The following is a 13,957-nucleotide window of genomic DNA, read 5'->3' on the forward strand; positions in this document are numbered from 1 at the left end:
GAACATATCTCCATGTCGCGCGGCACCCCCAAAGGGCCAAAGGGCACCGTGCACCAGCCATTCCATGGTTTGAAGAGGATGGAGTGGCACACAGGTGGTAACCTTCCCCGACACGCAACCGCTTTGTCGGAGACCACAACGCCCGACCGACTCAAGGTGATAGACACCCTGAGCCGGACTTGGTAGAAAAGGGGTAGTTGCACTATGGCGATAGCAGCCTGAATAAGCACAGTCAACACCCCTGGATCCGAGATGCTTAGCGCGATCTGAGCCCGAACGCTTGCGGCCCGCAAGCATTCGCGAAGCGGATCCGGCAGACGTCGTCCCCGGCGTGTTTCCGCGCGCCACCAAATACTCCAAGGACACCAACCCCACCTTATGGTATAAGATTTTCACCTCGCCTGTCGAGCAAGTGGAGACGATGATCTCTTCATCATCCAATACTTGCCACTCTACCTTGTGGAAAGCACCCGAGCATGGCTCGAAAACCTCCTTGCGGACAACATCAACTTGTGTGTGGATCTTCGTAGGGAACTTCCGGTGCACATAATTGTGCCCTAGGAACTCCTGGGATCTCAAAGCCTGTAAACAAAAAACAGGAGAAACTCTATGCTTCCAAGTAGTTATGGCATATTGTTATGCAGCAAAAGCACTTTCGATGAAGTCTATGAACGAAGAGCTGAGTGGTGTGGTATTCTGCACATTCCAAGTCTTGTCCGTGGTTTAGACTATCTCCAACAATCCTCACCCAAAATACAAGACCTATTTGTCCTTTGGGTAGCGCTACAGGTAAAAGGTTCCATATCTATTTTTAGTCTTCTCCAACAACAAGACCTAAAAGACAACACTCTCTGCAAATAGGTCTCGAGGAGAGAGGATACCCAAATTTGGGTTATGCCTCTCCTGATACCCAAAGTGGGTCTTCTGTATGGGTCCTCTGGTATTGTGTCGGAGACCCATTTTGGGTTTGGGTTTCCAAATGGCTCTCCTGTTGGAGATAGCCTTAGGGCAGCGCCAACAATGTCTTATGAATTAGATCTAAGCATTTTATGTCATATTTTAATAGAAGAGAGATCATGTGACGTTGCCATGTGAGCCTAATCATATTATGAGTTAGGCCTGTTTAGTTTCTCACCCAAAAAATTTTCATCCATCTCATCGAATCTTTGGACACATGCATGGAACATTAAATATAGATTAAAAAATCACGAAACGAATCTTTTAACCCTAGTTAGTTCATGATTAGCCTTAAGTGCTACAGACGAGCTATGTAATTTATTTTTTTTATTAGTTTCTAAAAACCTCTCTCGACATCCTTCCGACACACTTGATGTGACACCCAAAAATTTTTTATCTAAAATCTAAACAGAACCTTATTGCTATGGTCATTCATTTGGCTGGCAGATTCGGCTGACCATGCTTATGTTATATTGGATACCCGAAACAACATGACAATCATGGAGAGTGAGCGTGCCATCGGTGACCAGGGTCTTCAGTTTTCATTTTTATAAAAGCAAACTGTTATTACGAAGAAAAAATAGCTTTAGTGTGAACCTATATGGTATAATCCCCCAAAGAGACATGTTTACCGAAATGGACATGTCCGGTTTTTCATTGAGAAAAAATAGACGTCCAACTTCGAGTTAAAAAAAAAAGACTCGGTGGTTGGCATGCACAACAAAATCTCTCGTCCAACCAGCTAACTAGCTGAGCGAAGCTCTCTTTTTTTTCTGGGCAATGTTCCAAACGGAAAGGAGTTTCCCAGTTGGTCCAAAAAAAAAAAAGAGTGTGGTTCTGACCCAATCAGGCGCTTGGAAATGATTTTGAAGGTACACAGGAGCAGTGTAATTTTTGGTATTTTCTATTCTATTTACAGAAAATCTGGTGGTTCACCAACCACACATCTTTTTAGTTTAAGCCTTCATGGGCTTGTTTATTTTTCAACCAGCTCTGGATCGATGAGTTTACACTACATATTTTGCCGAGATCAAATATCAAAGGCATCCTAACGTCGGCTAGAAAATGGAACTAAAGCAGCACTGCAGCAGAATCGAACACAGAGTGTTGGCATAGCAAGGAAGCGAAACTGGCATTCTAAAAACTTGCTCTATTCAAATCCCAAAGAAACAAATTAGCACGATGCAGCTGTAAGCAGAAATGTGATTCTTAGAAATTCCTCGATCTGACCGGAAATATCTACTTCATCGAAATGCATAAACCCCGGGTCAAAAATGTTTTCACCTCAGGGTCATTTCTTCAACATCCTGCATTTTATCACAAGGTTTACCATCTGACCGGACTTTCTTACAACGGTGTTACCACTTACAACCAACAGTGTTTCCATGTTTGTACTGTTAACTTAGGCCTTACCAGTTCCTGCGCTACATCCGAGGGATGTGCAATGGACGGAAGGGCGAGTCATCTGGCGATCTATTCTCTGATGGTGGCAACCTGCCAACGCCACCAATCCACTGCCCAGACAGCCTCCTTGGAGCAGATGCAGCAGGCTCTGGTGCACCTTGAGGGGGCTGTTGTTGTGAAGAGCTCCACCAGGTACCTTCATTATTAACAGGCATCAGCGGGTAAGGAGCCAAGCAATCCCTCTCCCAGGCGTAGAACTGGTTTGCTCTGACATCCTCGGCCTCCATCGTACTGGGGCCTGATGAAGCTGGTGGGAACAGGCAAAAGGAGGTGTTCTCCGGAGGTGGCACAGAAGGCCCAACAGCTCCCAATGGACGCATGCCTCCTGATTGCTGTGACCCAGCAAACAAACTAGAAGAAGTCTGCTGGAATTGATCAATTAAGTTTCCATGCGCTCTTATGAATTGTGGTGCCATTGGAGGAACACTTGGGATCCTTGGTCTTCCAGACCTGCAACAAACCAAGAATACGTTTGTAGCCATCAAGGTATCTAAGACTTGTACAAGAAAGTAGGCATACTAGATAATGCAACAGTAGTTGCATAACTAATTTGTTATACAGCTGGTGTCATTGATGTAGACCAAGATGAAACAATGATATCTTCTCAAAAAAAAGGCATGGCTGGATCCCTAATTTACAGTTCTGGGTACCAGCCAGTGTCGCTGTGTTCTGTCATTACTCACACTGGAATGTCGGCATCTGAAGTACCGAAATAAACCACAGACCTAAACAGATATACGTCCAAACAAAACTATATCTAAACCCATACTTAGTTATAGATACAAATAGAACCATCCAATCAGATAGAAATGGTAAGTACACAAAACTCCTACGAGTATGTACTCCCATGTGTCTAGCAAAGCATGTAAATTCCTTATGTGATTAAATATGAACAAAAATTATGGAAGACTAATATAGTTTGGCTACTAGACTAAATCATGTCAAGTGTTTAACTCCTAGGACCCACAACAGTCAAGCAAGTTTCCTTGTGCCTTGATTTTGAACAAATTTGCCATCTTGGGCCTGCTGCCCATACCTGGCATCCACAACCACTGTTTTACTATACATATTTTTTAACTACATATTAACAATCCAATTGTACCTAAAATCAATCCTTCAAATCAGTAAAAGCCCTGTGCACATATGCAAATCATATAGCATAACAAATGATGACAAGAATCATGAATCCGCCTTTCTGCCTAACTGATAAAGGTACTTTTACATACAGAACTAGGTCATGGCAGCCAGAACATCACAAACCAATGTCTTCAAATAAAGGATCTTACCCATTTCCATAAAATGAGGGGAGAGATCCTCGTTGTTGGCTTTCACTATCAACCCCTCCAACTCTCATTGCCCCCAGAGGGAGTCCTTGCTGCTCAGCTATACCATTATCATTGTTGGGTTGAGAATAGTACGCCCAGGGTCGTCTGACATCTGATAGCCCAGCCATAGTGTTCCAGTGATCATGATATGCAGCACCATCCATTGTTCTCTCAGCGACATGGGTGCTTGATGATGCCGGTGGCGGGGCAGGCTGAAAATAAGCTAGATATGGACCAGGATGAGGTGTGGCAGGTACTGGTGCCATGGGCTCAGAGTTGAATTGCCCCGTGAAATCATTAACTGCATTGGGAATATTTGAACACTTTCAACCGCAACAAATATGATTTGGTAAATGGAAGATTAATAAATGTCACTATTGAAAATAAGAACTTACAAGTAGCTGGAGCTGAGGACTCTACTTCTCTGTTAGATGAGGAAAAAAAATAACTATGAGTAAATAGAATAATAGCTAATATAACAGTAATTCTATCATACAAAGAACATAAAACAAAAGGTGGTTATTTTAAAGCAAGAGGTGACATTGGAATTCTGTAGTCTCCCAGCATCAAAAGCATAGACGAGTACAGACAACTAAGCACTAACACATTAACTAATATTTGAGACATATAGCATTTCAATATTAATATGATTGGTGAAAAGAGACATGAGCAGCGGCGGATATAAGCCTAGGGCCAATATGGCCATGGCCCTAGGCGTGGGAAAAAACACTAGAGTATTCCCTTTGTTTTTTCCAGCTAAATATATATTAGCATTACTTTTGTCCATTAACATGTGATCCGATGTTGGTGGTTCATAGTATTGGCCCTAGTCGTGAAAGTTCCCCAGCTCCGCCACTGGACATGAGGAAGTGCATGGCTGCATGCTGTTACAGACTTTTGAGGTGATCCAAATCACAATTAATCAAGGTTCTAAAACAGTGGCACTAAGAATTCCAGCAACTGATGGCAAAATAAAGTTCAGAAAACTGCATTAGATTTCTAGAAGCGGGTCACTAAAGGATACCTGCTGCAGTGATGTAGTGATAAATATCAACTAAAATTCACAGTAGACAAAAAATAGTCTCAACCATGTAGTAAAAGGAAAAATTGGACACAGCAACGAGCAGGAAAATTCAGAGATCAGAACATACTCAAATAAGGATGGAAGTTCTAAGCGCCCAATAGGACACCACTGAATGCGAAGAGGCTGCATAAACAGTCAAATCATGATAAGCAGGGTTATTATTTAGTAAGTTAATACCTCTTTTAGTAAAAAATAGTGCCATAAAAGTGATATTCAAAGTGTATGCAAGATAGCTGTAACTTTAGCCAGTAATGCCTGCTAATACTATATGTACCCAACCTCATAGTAACTTTGCAATATTTCTTATACTAAAAAAATCGTTTCTGCTATATGCTCAGGATCAATGCCCAGTCCCAATGAAGAAAGCCCATAAAAACATACGCACAAAATTGAGAATCTTTAACTCCCTTACCACAAAGGTTGCCAGCTCTGAGTGACCATGATCATAAAGGTCATCATAACCCCATTCATCATTGTTTACATCCTGTGATGATCGGGAACCATTTGCATAAAGCCAATTCCCATTCTCAATTGTGCGACAATTGGGGCATTGCATAATTCCTTTGGCATTAAATGCTGAACCAATGCAATCTGATGAAACCAAGGGATACAAAATATTGGATTTAATCAAGTGTCATATACACGCACAAATTATTATATACAATCAACACTTCCAAGTTCAAACAAAACAGCATCGTGGATTCAAAAGGATACTAAGGAAGTAAGCATACAACAGCATGTAAAAATGGTTACATATATAACAGTTTACTACAGACCACACAAGAAAAATTGATCCAAGGTGCAAATATATGGACTGAATGCATCACAGGTATATTAATTATGGCTACGAACTAGTTAGCAGTACTATCAGTAACGGATTTTCCCTCATCTCTTGAAGGTTTGTACGAACATTCTTTGTCAGCGTAACTAACATTCGTTGTTAGCAACTATCATCTTACTGATAGCATAGTCACTCATCCAAACCAGCATTTTAATAAACAGTAACATCATTTTGGTGTGCATTACCTAGCAACTAGTATACTATTACTATCTAACAACATGACCATTCTTAGGCTCCAACAACAGTGGGCATTGACAACAGTGTTTTGGAGCTGCCGTAAAAGAAATAACTAAGAGTGGACCCAAATCGTTCTGAAACGACACCAAGTCCTTCACCAGCCCGAGAATGCTAATGAGCACATCAATTTGGTTTGTTTTTCCGTTCTCTTAAAACATGACCTCCAAACTAAACAATTCATAACAGAATTTCTCACAAGAGCACGTTCAAACTTTTGAAAGAGGCCAAGAATCACTGACATATATACGACTGATAAGCCTGGACCAAATAACAACAAACCTTGATCCAAGGGCATGCTCCTACCTTGTAACAGCTTATGGAATTGCTATATAAATTCCACAGCATAACCCAAAGAGGATGAACAACTTAAACCCCGACCGTGCAATTTTCATAAAAACTAGCCATGTAAAATTGTAATTGTGGTAATAATTATCACAATTCACACGGGCTCATTTAGATCATATCCCCAAACTGAGACCCATTCTCAAATTCCAATTTTTCCCAATCCAGTCCACTACAGAACCCTTAAATTCGCCACTGAAATAATTCAAGAAGCAGCCTGCCTCCGCCGCCTCCCACCTCCCAAGCACATGCGTCGCGCAATCAAGAAACAAGCGTGAGATCTCGAGGCAGCGAAGCCCCTCACCGAGGTGAAATTCGTGACCGCACTGCAGCCTCGCGGTGGACCTCTCCTCGCCGCCGGCGACCACCGTATCGAGGCAGATCGAGCACGACATCACCGCCGCAGCTTTCTCCTCCCCGCACCCGCCCTCGCCTTCGCCCTCGCCCTCTCCCTCACCCCCTCCACCCTGCCCCAACTGCTCCTCCTCTCCTGCGCCCTCCGCCGCCGCTTGCTCCTCCTCTCTGACTCCTCCCTCCGCCACCATGGTTGTCTCCTCCTCATCCTCCTGGGCGCCGGCGCCCATCACGGAAGCGCTCGCCGCGTTCCCCACAACTGCGACGAAGGAGAAGCTCCAATCTTGCTCGCGCAAGCACTCGTGGTCGTGGCCCTCGCACCGCTCGCTCGATGCCACCAACGAGCTCCTCGTGCTGCGCCTCCCTCTGCCTCTATCGCCCTCTGCCTCTATCGGTTTCGCGTCCACCGGAAATCAGAAGACGGGGAGGGGAATAAACGAGAGAATTGCGGTTTTCTGCGGGAGGCCCTTGGATGTGTCATAATTCCAATAAGAGTCCTCAACTGCCTAGTTTCCTCTTGTTTTTCTACTCCTATGTATTTTTCCGTGTTTGGCTTTTGGTTGAGATAGTTATACAAAGAAAATTAATTTGAAATTTCTAATTTAGCATCTTACTATGAAGATTTAACACACTTACCCACTGATAGCATGGTATGACGATGATAGCTCAAGATTCGTCGCTGCAACGATGAGGCATCGACGATGTTGTTATTTGTAGCCACACAAACTTGTGAATGGTATGCCCCAATGGTTTGCTGAGATCTTAGAGCTGAAACTGGTTGTGAAACGATGGACAATACAGATCTGGTGGAGTGAATATGAACATGACAATAACAAGGATGACAGAAGGGAGAAACTAGTAGGCGAGGATATTGGCGTCGACGTTGAAAGCCGAGGGAGGGATACGCCATAGAGGCAATGGATCTCACAGGACCTCAGGAGACACAAATTGGACGAAGAGAGGTGTATTTTCGGAGGATGAGAAACCTATAGTTTGTCGTTTTATAGACATCGTCGACCGAGGTTAAGGAGATTCTCTTAGCAACCCAAAACTTTATGCAAATTGCAAAGCATAAGACGGATCAATTAATGTAGAGTTATGGTAATAATAAATAATACGTATTACCTCCATCCACAAAAGTATGCAATCATGGGTTTCGTGCCGGTCAATCTTAACTCAAGTTTGTTCATATCTACAGTAAATTGTATTAACATTTATGTGTCCAAATAAATTTCTTATGAAAATATACTCTATAACTAATTTAAAGGTACTTATTTTGTACCATGAAGATTAATACCCTTTTATATAAATTTAATCAAAATTCAAAGGACTTGATTTCTCGAAAAGCAAGAATTACGTTCTTTTTGCAGGCGGAGGAAGTATTCGTAGTACTATTGGCAAGTACATGTTATGTTAAATAATGTATAGGTTACAACATCCTTCAATATTACTGCATATTATTAACATTATTATACTAAAAGAGCTTAGTAAATTCAGAAATATAAACTAGTTCAATTGCACATTGCGTGATATTTTTATTTTACTAAAATAGTATTAGTTCCTCTATTAAACTATTATGAGCTATTTACTTTGCCTAAAAAAACTTCCATATAGGTGAAATAGTGGAGGTTGTATAACCAGACTTTCTAACCTACACACAGCCATCATATAGTTTAGAGAAAGCAGTAAAGAACGTTGTCCATCCCAAGCCATTTTTATTTACTATATATAAAAAGAAATATAGAATTACTTTTCTCGTCAGTATTAGGTCGTGCAGGACCGCCTCATGATCATCATTATTTTAAAATCCAGGGTCATCCCTGCAAAAACTAAAAACAGAAACTGGGAGCTATTAATACCGTCACACAAAACGTGACCCTTCATAGGACCAGCCCACCCACCGTAGCGGATCTCAGCCGTCCACCCCGCGTCCAACGGCCCCATCCAAGCCACACTCCCGCGCTCGGGTCACCTTGGCGTGACGTCACTCGCAGCCTTGAGTAAAGCCAAGTGACAAGAAACGCCACCGGAGGTGTGGCGGGTCATCGGCGGCGTGGCCAGCTCAGCCAGAAACAGCTTACACGCGCCGGGCGCCTCCGGCCGGTAAGCGCCGCGGAGGCTACACTTGTATGACATGCGGGGTCCAGACGCGGAGCGTGGCCAAGCGGCTTGGCTTTGACTCGGGGCGGCCTGGGTGGGGTCTGGAAACCGGGTGGCGTCAGGTGCTGGTGACGCCAGGGTGTGGTGTGGCCATTGGATGCGACTCGAGTCAAAGTCAGTGTGTCAGCCTGTGTGCCAGCGCCTCCGGAAACTCGCCACCCGGCTCTGGTTTCTTTGACTGTACTTCCTCTGCAGCGTGGTGATCTGGGGTCCGCGAAGCAGTTTGGCTGCGGGAGCCAGGAGACCCGTTCCGTTTCCTTGTCTCCTGTCTCGTAACGGAGGCCAAGACCCCGAACGCAGTGGATCCTGGGAAAAGGCACCGCCCGGCGGCCTGGGCCCGGCCAAGGACAGCAGCTCGCCGGCCTGGGTGCGGACTGCAGAGCCCACGCCCTGACGACCGCAGTGAAGGTCTGCAGCAGTTTTTCCTTTTCTTTTTTCGTTTTTAGGCCCTGTTTAGTTTCCCATCTAAAAATTTTTCATCCATCCCATCGAATCTTTGGACACATGTATGGAACATTAAATGTAGATAAAAAAATAAACTAATTACACAGTTTAGTTGAGAATCGCGAGACGAATCTTTTAAGCCTAGTTACTCTATGATTAGCCTTAAGTGCTACAGTAACCCACATATGCTAATGATAGATTAATTATGTTTAATAAATTTGTCTTGCAGTTTCCTGACGAGTTATGTAATTTGTTTTTTATTAGTTTCTAAAAACCCCTCCCGACATCCTTCCGACACATTCGATGTGACACCCAAAAAATTTTCATCTCCAATCTAAACATGGCCTTAGTTTGCGGATGAAAAAAATCTGACGACCGCAGTGAAGGTCTGCAGCAGTTTTTCCTTTTCTTTTTTCGTTTTTTTAGTTTGCGGATGAAAATTTTTTGGATGTTACATCGGATGTTTTATAAGATGTCGGAAGGAGTATTCGGATATTAATAAAAAATTAATTACACAAATCGTTTGGAAACTGCGAGACAAATTTATTAAGTATAATTAATTTATCATTAGCATACTCCCTCTGTATCGTAATTAGATGACGTTTAGGACATGAGTACGATTACCAAGAGGTGATTAATTAGAGGTTAGATTTCCTGTTTTGCCCTTATTAAATACAGCTGAGGGTGCTACCTGTACAGCAATCCAACGTAGATCAGTTGGCCAACACTTCAAGGCTTGAGACATGAGCTCCATGGTTCAATTCCTGGTAGCTGCGGTGAGTTTTTTCGCGCGATCGTAATGCATTACTTAGCACTTGTTTGTTTATTTTTTTCAGTTTTTTTTAGTTCTCATCACTTACGAGCCACAATATCATTGTTTCTTTGCACACGGTTCCGCAAACAAAAGTGCCTGACGACAAGTACCCGGCACCACCTCCATGGCGTCCAGCGCGAGCTCCAGCAACTTCGGCGTGATGGAGTCCGGTGGCATTTGCGACTTCAGCACCACCTCGTCCGGCTCCTATGAACCCTGCGCGGTAGAGAGCAGCGGGTCGGAGTCCACGGACAGCAGCAGGCGGCGACCTCCTCTGACTCCGGCCCGATGTCCTCCGCGACGAGCGCCTCCGACTCCGGCGCCACGCCGTCCGCGACAACCAGCACCCGCGCCCCAATTTTTTACAATTTGGCCTTTTTTTTAAGAAAGTTCACAATTGGACCCCTGGAACTTAGATGCAGAAATGGACCCAAGGGTCGGCGCCATGAATCATGGCGTCGAGGTATCACGTCTCGACGCCATGGATCATGGCGTCGAGGTCCCTGGTTGCCTTCTGACGTGGATCTGACGTGGCAGGGAGCTCGGCGCCACAGATCACGGCGCCGAGCTCGGTGCCACAGATCATGGCGCCGAGCTCCCTACTACATACCGGCCGACGCCCTTCGCTACCCATGGACGCAGTTCATATTTTCATCTCCCCTCTCGGCTCTTTCTCTCCAAAAACCGAGCACGAATTTGGATTCAATATTTGGACCATCAAAAGTTTGATTTGTTCCATAGATCTTGAAGAGCCAGGTATACTCTTTCACATATTAGTTTTTTACACATTGATTTGACCTATATTACACGTATGTTGTAGACTTAGATAAACCATTTATAGTTTTTTGAATGGATGATTAATATTTTTCTTATGCAATCGTAGAATGCCACGTCGTGGAAAAAGTAGCAAACCAAGGTAACCTTTCGACATGTTTCGATAAATTTCATTCGTTATTATTTATCATTTGGTAAATTGTAGTTTTCGGTTCAATCGTTATTTGCTATGATTTCTTAGAATTGAATTATTTGAACTGTAGCTATGGCCGGACGACCGGGAGTCCGTACATCCACAAGCCGCTTCCTAGCGGTGTTCCAGTACCTATGTGCTTTTGTGGTGATCCTTGCAAGGTAGAAATTTCGGAAGACGAGGAAACCTATCGGCAGAGGTATTGGATGTGTTCGAATTTTGCCTGGGAGCCTACGCCAAAACAACGCCGCAGTAACTTTATTGTAAGTTATTTTTTCTATTGTGCACTTATTATTTTGTGTCCTATGAAGCATGATTTAATTTTTTGAACAAATATATTTGTTGCAGACCCCTCCACCATTGTGTGATTTTGAGCAGTGGATCGACACTGAGATTAAGGAGTCCGACAAGCGGCTTCTACAAGGCCTAAAGGAGTGGGATGCAGAGCGTGCAGAGATATTAGAGAAGAGACGTAGAGAGGAGGCTCAAAAGAGGGAGCACAAGGAAGAGGAGGAAAGAAGACGTGTTGCTGCGGCTCGGGAGGAGAGGGAAAAGAAGCTTGAGCGTGTGCGCCGAGCGAAGGCAGCGATGGATGAGAATCCAGATGCCCAGAGGAAGGGAAAGTGACCTCGTTGCACTCAGTAGTTACATTACCTTCTTGTTCTTTGTTTGGTTCATGGACAATATTGTTTTGTGTTGGACTTTTGAATTTGTTGTTATGTAATGCACTTTAGCAATTTTAATTTGGTTTCATTGTTAGTAGACAATATTTTTATTTGAGTATTGCATAGGCAATGAAATGAGGATAAATAGTTGAAATAGAAGTTAACGAACTAGTATATTGCATAACTAGTAGCACACATCACATTGAATGGCATGTCAAAACATGCACCAAACAAGGGTGCAGAGGTCCGAGACTAAACCTAACATGCCTTAGGTAATTCAAGCAATTAACAAGCACATGGAATGGCATGTGAGAACATATACCACAAAGGTACATAGTTCTTTCGACTAACCCTAACATGCCTTAGGTGATTAAACCAAACAACAAACATATGGATGTGGCCTGTGAATTAATTCAGTTCTACCTAGTAGTGTAGCCACATAGCAAACTGTGTTGCCCCTTCTCCATAGTATCCTCCCGTTGTTGTTGGTGGTGGTGGGGGTGGTGGTGAAGGAGGGCCCTTGTTCTTGTGATTAGGGCATGTGCAGTATGGATCATTGCATATTGTGTTTTGGGAGCCAGTAGCATTGCTGTTGTCGTCCTCTTCGTCGTCCTTGTAACCACTGCTAACTTCCGTTTCTAAATCAAAGATACGGTCCTGCAGGTAGTAGATGTACTCTGCATGGGGATGAATAGGTCTAGGATCGACCCATCTGGTGAAGCCACAGTTCTCTTTTGACAAGGATGACTGCAATAAGTATGTAGCTTTAGCACAAGAGAGTATCTTATTGAAGGTTGAATTAGTAATATGACTTACCCATGCTCGTGGACATTTGAAGAAACGACACCCTCCATCTATCCTCTCTGTGTACATCTGCACCAAACAATCCTCACCATGCATACATTTTGGCCACTCTTCTTTTCGGTCATCATATGCCCTCAGTGGTGCCTCTTTAGTAAAATCATGTTTGCTCTCAAGGGGGAACCTATCATAAATTGCTTCCTCAAAGTCTTTAGGACCAAGAGGACCCTCCCAAAGAAAGGGATTACCCTTCATCGCCGCCTTTCCCTTTCCCTTCCCTCTAGACGACCCTCCAGACATTTTTACTTGAACTGAACAATCTCAAGTGAGTAGCAACGCTCTCACCACTTCGTATATATATAGGAACCCAATAGTTGGTAGCCGTTGTAGTATATAATAAATGCACCTGAAAAGCCTAGATTCGATTACTGAAAAGCCTAGTTGAAAACTGAAAAGTCTATTTGGATTGTCATCTGAAAAGCCTAGATTCGATTACTGAAAAGCCTAGTTGAAACCTGAAAAGTCTATTTGGATTGTCATCTGAAAAGGCTAGATTCGTTCACTGTTTCGGATGTGATGATTCAATGAAAAGCCATATTGGTTCACTGTTTCTGAAAAGCCTACACTGCGAAAACCAATAGGAATGGACCACAGAATATGTGCACTACATTGAATAATTCATGGAAAAAATTTGCAAGAGTTTCCCCTGTTTTTGGTACATCCACAGTTATAAATAGACATCACAGTACAATACAAACATTGATTCATCCAAATATCACAACACAAGCACATACGCCATCAGGAATGATAGTTCAGATAGTCCATAGAGACCATACATTCTCATATAGTACAAATAGTCCACAAAGTTCACAGTGTCGATACATGCAAAATAACAGAAGTTATGCCATCAATTCTAAGCTACTACCATGGTGTTAGCACAGAAGTCATCCTCACTGCCTCCTAGTCTTACCCTTACCCTTGTGGCCAAGAGCATCGGTGTCTGGAGTGTACCTACAAGGCGAACGACGTCGCCTTCTTGCAACCTGCGTAGGCTGAGTAGAAGGAGCATCAGGAAGCTGAAATAACCTAAGCTCGTCATAGTCACGCTCCTCGGCCACCCCCTCTTCGTCATCATCATCATCGCTTTGAAAAGTGTCCATAGTTGGCCGAGACGAGCTCTGTCCTCCAGATCCTATAAACATTGTTCAAATTATGTGTGCACTTAATTCATTATCTCATACCATGAAAATTGCTCAGTTCAAATAAACAACAAATTTAATAAAATTATACCTCCCAAAGAAGATGTACCATGCACAACAGGTGTGTTGCATTGTCGTTCCTGTGGCACATGCACATTCATCGCAGCACTAGTACCGCAATCGCACCGAGCTGCAGCACGCCTAAGCCTACGTGCTAGTCTCTATTATGCAAAGATTAAAATTCATATTGTTAGATATATGATAAATGAGGGTCGTAATACTTGTTCTTAGATAAATTCGATG

General features: G+C 43.3%; 2 protein-coding genes across 2 annotated transcripts; one reads left to right on the forward strand and one right to left on the reverse strand.

Moving 5' to 3' along the window:
* LOC8075337 lies at positions 2,111-7,031 on the reverse strand. The gene is made up of 6 exons (XM_021457542.1): positions 6,555-7,031; positions 5,243-5,421; positions 4,898-4,953; positions 4,142-4,170; positions 3,708-4,047; positions 2,111-2,871 (listed from the first exon to the last, which is right to left on the reverse strand). The coding sequence occupies exons 1-6, from the start codon at positions 6,832-6,834 to the stop codon at positions 2,382-2,384; spliced, it is 1,374 nt and encodes a 457-aa protein (XP_021313217.1). The 5' UTR covers positions 6,835-7,031; the 3' UTR covers positions 2,111-2,381.
* LOC110433651 lies at positions 10,670-11,616 on the forward strand. Its single transcript, XM_021456153.1, has 4 exons — positions 10,670-10,778; positions 10,906-10,938; positions 11,060-11,252; positions 11,338-11,616. The coding sequence occupies exons 2-4, from the start codon at positions 10,907-10,909 to the stop codon at positions 11,614-11,616; spliced, it is 504 nt and encodes a 167-aa protein (XP_021311828.1). The 5' UTR covers positions 10,670-10,778; position 10,906.

The sequence above is a fragment of the Sorghum bicolor genome, chromosome 3 (assembly GCF_000003195.3).
Source record: "Sorghum bicolor cultivar BTx623 chromosome 3, Sorghum_bicolor_NCBIv3, whole genome shotgun sequence".
Lineage (NCBI taxonomy): Eukaryota > Viridiplantae > Streptophyta > Magnoliopsida > Poales > Poaceae > Sorghum > Sorghum bicolor.